We start from the raw sequence: 6,922 nt of genomic DNA, 5'->3' as shown, positions 1-6,922 counted from the left end.
ACAGAAATCATAATGCTCATTGGAGTAGAACATATATTTTGTCAGCATATTAATTAAACTAATGTTGACAAAAAAAATGCATACTGATACTTCACGAAGAAGAGGGAGGATCATAGTTACAAGATCTGCAATGGGAGAGCAAAATGAAATGGATGTAGATATTATGCAAAATTTTGGGGAGAATGCATTATTCGATTCCACTATGAGAAAGGTAAAAAAAACTTGTTTAAAAATGCATGGTTGTAATGTGTTTGGTACATCTGCGTGTGTTCATGATGATATTAATCTTTTGTGAATGAGATTTAATTGTTTTACCATATTTTGCAAAATCAATATATATATATATATATATATATATATATATATATATATATATGCAGGAACTCATAATCAATCAGAGGACTGAAATGCAAGCAAACAGTCTGAAGAAAACAATTGTTCTAGAAGAGTGTAACCAAGATGCAGCATCACATGAGTTGGAAATGGATAGAAATGTTGAGGAAGAGGACAGATCAAAAAGTATTGAAGAAGTAGAAATTGAAGATGATGTTGGCTCAGATGATGAAGCAACAATATCTAAAAATCAAGACTATATATTCCCAACTCCTGAAGAAGTGAAAAAATGTGCCAAACCTTGTGTTGGAATGAGATTCCAAAGTCTTACTGAAGCACAAAGATATCTCAATGCACATGGTCTTCTAAATGGATATGCAATCAGGAAGGGTACAAACTATTTGAAGAAGACATACCATCTAGAATGCAATAGAAGTGGGAAGGCAAGAGTTATGGAAAACCCACAAAGGATTCGAAGGAGGAATTATATTGTGAAAACAGATTGCAAGATGAAGGTTGTAGTAAAACTGATAAATGGACAGTGGGTCTTTACAAAAGTAGACCCAGTGCATAATCACAATGTGGTATCCAATCCATCTCTGACAAAATTTTTCTTAAATCATAAAAGAATGACTGATGACGAAAAGGCCTTCTCCAAGATTTTGCAAGATGCAAGAATTAAACCAATGAAAATAATGGCAATATTCAGAGAGTTGAAGGGCAGTTTCAAGAATGTTTTTTTCAATGCAAGGAACTTGGACAACTTGAAGCAGAAAGAAAGGATCAAAATAAAAAATTCAGACATTGAAGCAACAGTAAACTATTTGAAGAAAGTACAGATTGAAAGTCCTGGTTTCTATTATACCATGAGAGTAGATGAGGAAAACAGAGTGAAAAATATATTCTGGACTGATGCTAGAGGCAAAATGGACTATGAGTTATATGGAGACTTTATGTTGTTTGATACAACTTTTAGTACAAACAAATACACCATGCCTTTTGCACCAATAGTAGGGATAAATGGACATGCAAAGAATGTTACATTTGGCTGTGCACTACTTGAAGATCAAACTGCTGAAACTTTCGAGTGGATGTTCAAAACTTTTGTGGAAACCATGAATGGAAAGAAACCCAAGATAATCATGACTGACCAAGATGCAGCGATGAAAAAAGCAATTGCAGATTTCATGCCAGATGTGATTCATAGGTTATGCATATGGCACATAATGAAGAATATTCTTGAAAAGTGTGGATCCTTCATGAGTCAAAAGCATAGAGAAGGCATGAAAAAGAAACTGAACGAATTTGTTTATGATTCACTCAGTGTTTTAGAATTTGAGAGTGGATGGCAACAAATGCTAAAAGATTATGATGCAGAAAAAAATGAACACCTACAAACTATGTACAGGTTGAGAAAAATGTGGATCCCAGTATATTTCAAGGAAGTGCTGTGTCCATTCATTCATTATACTTCAAGGAGTGAGAGCACAAATTCATACTTCAAGGATTATGTGATTCCTAAAGATACAATAGAGAATTTCATGAGCCAGTTTCAAATAATACAAGAAGTTAGTATGAACAAAGAGGATGAGAACAGATTTACAAGTTTAGTGAAAGAACCCACCTATTGCACACATCAGCGGATTGAAAGGCAAGCAGCAAAAATATACAACAGAGACATTTTTGTGAAGTTTCAAATAGAGCTATTCAACGCAACTGCATTTTCAGTTATGGAGCTCATAAAAGATCACCAATATGCAGTCATAAAGAACTCTTACTATCACAACCCAGAGTTTTGGAAGGACAAGTTCATTATAGAAGTTGACAAAGCAAAACAAGAGTTTAATTGTGAATGTAACAAGCTAAAAAGGGATGGTATGGTTTGATACCATATTCTGAGACTATTTACCCAATTAGGAATCCATAAGCTACTAGATAAATATATCAACCGGAGATGGACAAAAAAGTACAGAGAAGAAGAGCTTGAGAAGCAGAAAAAAGAATGCACTAAAGAAGTAGGGTGCAGCAAAGCTCAAAAGGCAATTAGATATGCTATGGTAAACAACAAAATAACAGCTATATGGACATATATTTGTAACAATGGAGCTAAAAGCAAAGAACTTCTTGAGGAGTTAGATAACTTCCATGAAAGAATTTTGAAAAGAAAGCTGAATACTGACCAAGAAGCAGCTGAGGAAGAAGCAATGGAGCAGAGGCAATTGAAAGATCCAGCAGTTGAAGATGGGAAATCTGTACAGAAAGAGAACCGACTGAAACATCCTGCAGAACCTATCATAGAAGAGAAGAAAAAAATGCAAGCAAGAAAAAGAAGAAGCTGTAGATGAAAGAGACAGAGAAGAGTTATCACATTTTATTGTAACGTCACTATTACTAAAATACTGTAGAATCATATTATGTAATTATGTTGAAGTGAAATATTATTAAAGGTTGATCTACAATTTTGAGAATGGTAATCATTGTTATTACTAGTTGATGATTTTGAATGGTATTACATTTGATCTCCAATTATTACTAGTTGATGGTTTTGAATGGTGTTCCATGCACAGTTGAACAGAGTAGTACAGAAATGTGAACAGTGCAACAATGTATTTGTTGGTATTAAAATATATATATGTTGAAACAAATAACCAATGAAGTTGCTACAATAAAATATAAATATTGACTTGCAAGTATAAAAATGTTGATAACTTAAATATTGAAGAATTGGAGTTGAAAATGTTGTTGCAAAGTAATTTTAAGATGATTTTCATAGACATATTTTTTTAAAAAATGAATCCAATTTATTTAATAAAATGTTATCGCACATGTACTGAATAGTTGAATGTGATGTATGCAGATGTTGAATTGGATGCATTTAAATGTTGAAGTAAAAATCCATATTTGTTGACATAGACAAGGCATACGAGTAGGAGGTCTTGAAGCATAAAATTTATCCCAGTGCAAACATAGTCAAAGCATCTGGTAAAAAGAAAATGTTGTACGTCTTACATCACCAACAGCAGTCACAAGGAACATAACAAGGAAAATATTTACAAAACATAACACTGAGTTACAGTGTTGAAAAATTCCACCCTAACCAAAAGTAGTTTTCAACCTATACTACTACTGAAACTTAGAAGGGCAGACAAACTATTCTTTAGAAAGAATATAAGTCTTGGCAGGACATGACTTCGTGATATCTTCAGCAGCTTTGTTCAATGAAGAGTGGAATATCTTGCATGCAACAATTTTCCGATACTGCGATATAGTAGCTTGAAACCAGAAATATAAATATGTATGAAACATCAAATTCATGAAATTTTAGCAGTCATCTAAACATTTGAAGTAGTGACAAACCTGCTCAAAATCTCTAACAGTGAAACCATCAAAAGTGTCCATGTAAAGAATGCGGTAGAATCCACAATCAAGGCTAACAGTTCGGCGAGTTTCATTGCTGTAATGAAAAAAAAATGTCAAATGTATAAGTAACACTAGATGTTATTAGAAAGATGACAAATTAAAGAAATGCAATTATTTAATACATACACCACAGCTTTGTAAGGATAGTTGGCAGGTGAGTATGATTTGAAATGATTGAATCTTTCACTGGAAACATTAGCTTCCAAACAAAGAGTTGAAAAATTGATTGCCTGAAATAAAAAATTGTTTTAGCAAAACAGATTGGATAGATATGAAAGGGAAAAGTTGCTAACAAATGGTAGTAATGGAAAACATACCAAGTTTTTGAGGATACGCTCAATGTCTTGTTTTGAAGTCATTTTGACAGAGTCAAAAAAGTTCAGTGTTTTGTAAAGGAGATTAACACAAATTAAAACCCAATGATGCTGGATGATCACTGGAAAGAAAATCTGAAAATGATAATAAAATAAATTAAAGACCAATACATGTAGATCCAAAAAAGGTACATCAAATTATGTTTTAATACAATTATAGAGTTAGAACAATACTAACCATGTCTGCAGTGTTTATACTAAGAAGTTGATGCTCTTTCTTTAATTCGTCAATGCAAACTCTAGTATCAAAAGCAGCAGGACTAACGAGCAAATTTTTCTATTAAAATAAAAGGAGAAAATTATGTTAAGAACACATAGAAGAAATATGTAGAATGAATAAAGAAAGAAAACAGTATACCCCAAGAAAAGGAGATAGTGCAATTTTCTTTCGATCAGACTTACCAAACAGATACTTCCTTGGAGTATCATCGAACACAGCACAATAAGCTGACATTACTCTATCACTGATGTCTCTATAGAGCTTAAGAGATTCTTGAAACTCATGATAACTCAACTGAACATCACCAACAGCTACAAAAGGACCATTGCACAAACACATATAATTTTAAGTTTGCACTGGAAATGAAAAGTGAAAATTGCATAACAAGAATAGACAATAAATAAATGAAGAACAGAGTTTGAATAGTGCACTAACATTTTCTTAGACTTTGCATTTTTTAATGCATTGTTAGACACAAATGTCTGATAAAAACTTTCAGTTTCATCATCAACAGTAACAACTAGTGGGAGCGCTTCTTGTAGAGCATCATCTGCAACTTTTCTCTTTTTTTCTATTTTTCAAATCTATGGTACTAGGACCAAAACTTGATTCAGCATGAAGAGTAGGAGGAGCTGAATACAATAATAAAAAAGAAATTTTTAACAAAACACTATGAAACACTAGAATGAAATATACAAATATGTTGAATATATATTACCAAATGCAGAAATAGTCTCAGGAGAAGCAAAACTCATAGCATTATTGATGACAGTTGAACAATCAGGAGGAATGACTTCTAAAATAGGAGGAGAGGTATCACCAGAAATACCAGGAGAAATATCAACAGAATGAGAAGTATTGATGTGCATGCCATTAAACATTTCATTTGCAGAATCAAAAGATGGGGAGCCATCTAAAACACCAATTGAACATCCATCTGCATATTGGCCTAATTTTCCTTGATCTTTCTCAGCAATAGTAGCTGGTACATCAAGAAATAAAGCATGATGTTTTGCAATTGAAGAGCATGAAATGTTTGTTGCGTCTTTATTTTCAGAAGTAATAACATTATCTTCATGTTCATGATGAAAAAATAGATCTTCGGTATTTTGTGAAGAGCATGGAGATTCATCATTAGCCCAGAAACAAGATAAAAAATGACGATTGCCATCTGAATTAACAAAATTAACACTGTCAACATAATGTACTTGATAATGTTGGGAGAAGAGATAGAAAAAACTTACATTGATGAGGGGAAAGTTGTTGTCCTTCATTTGTATTATCAAAGTGTTCGTTCAAATTTGGTAAGTCATCATGTCCAACATCATCTAATGGAAACGGAAAGATTCACCAAGATTCAGAATATGTATTTATAAAATTTCAAATATAATTTGAACAGAGAATATAGCAAATTTACAATACTAACCTGTTGCAAAGTCGTCATCATGACCAGCAGCATCTAATTTGAAAAAAATAACAAATAGCTTCAGAAATTACACTTGATAATTTAAAAATAAAACAGCTATTGTTATATCGATGAAGAATGCTTACCTTGATCATGGGAAAGTCTGTCAGCATCATTTGAATTGTGTAAGTCAGGGTTCATATAAGGTAAGTCATCGTATCCAATATCATCTAGTCCAAAAACAAAAAGAACTACCTTCAAAATATATTTCAAAACATGATGTAACAGAAATTTGAATTCTAACCTGTTGGAGTATCATCATAACAACCAGTAGCATCTAATTCAAAAAAGGAAACAAATAGTTTCAGAATATTATAGTTCAGAAACTGCATACAAAATTTATACATTAACCTATTAAACATTATAGTTTAAGAAATAACAAAATAAGAATATTAACCTGTAGTAGGTTGAACATTGAATCGAAAACCAGTTGAAGTTCCAATGTGATCGAATGGAACACCATTTGAGGCAGAACGTTTCAGAACTGTAATTTCTTCTAATCTAGCCTTATACAAATTATTGAAATCACATGCAAATCCACGAACACGAGTATCAAGAGCTTGGTTAAAACTTTTCTGCAAAAATTTCAGATCATCCTTCCACAAAACCTTTTGCTTGTCAACTAAGCGCTGGACATTAGCATGAAGAGACTAAAACAGAACAAGTAAGATGAAAAAATCAATGAATACAAGATGTAAGAACTACAATTAAAAAATAAGAAGGAAAAACGTAAGCGAGAAATATAAGGAAAAGAAACTTACAACAGCAGGCATTCCATCTTCAACAGTCTGCGCTAAGCGATAGGGTGTCTGAGATATATCTCGAAACTGAAAAGGAAAATGAAAATTATTGAACATTTTAGCAGATATATCTCTAAAAGTAGATTGAAATTTTCAATAAATTAATTGTGAAACGAGGAAACCATACCGGACGCATTCCATATACATGTGGGCGAGCTTTGTTGTTTCTATCTATTTCCATAACAAAGTCAAAATCAGTTGATGATAAATGACAGATCCTTGGTTCTGCATAGCTCAAGCTATGGATATGTCTACTGCCTTGTGGCAAATCCAAGAAATTAGCATAAACAATCTGGAATTTGAGAACACA

At 32.6% G+C, this 6,922-nt stretch overlaps 1 protein-coding gene across 1 annotated transcript; it reads left to right on the top strand.

The window, feature by feature from the left end:
- The first annotated feature begins 407 nt into the window (after positions 1 to 407).
- On the top strand, positions 408 to 2,219 carry LOC120709778 (protein FAR1-RELATED SEQUENCE 5-like). Its single transcript, XM_039995429.1, has one exon. It carries the CDS (start codon positions 408 to 410, stop codon positions 2,217 to 2,219), a length of 1,812 nt encoding a protein of 603 aa, XP_039851363.1.
- The last annotated feature ends 4,703 nt before the right edge of the window (positions 2,220 to 6,922 follow it).

The sequence above is a fragment of the Panicum virgatum genome, chromosome 5K (genome assembly GCF_016808335.1).
Source record: "Panicum virgatum strain AP13 chromosome 5K, P.virgatum_v5, whole genome shotgun sequence".
Taxonomy (NCBI): domain Eukaryota; kingdom Viridiplantae; phylum Streptophyta; class Magnoliopsida; order Poales; family Poaceae; genus Panicum; species Panicum virgatum.
Note: the sequence above shows the minus strand (reverse complement) of the source record. Positions and strands in the feature narration are given on the sequence as shown.

Excerpts from the sequence above, each read along its gene's own strand:
- LOC120709778 (XM_039995429.1), top strand. The coding sequence starts at position 408 with ATGCAAGCAAACAGTCTGAAGAAAACAATTGTTCTAGAAGAGTGTAAC.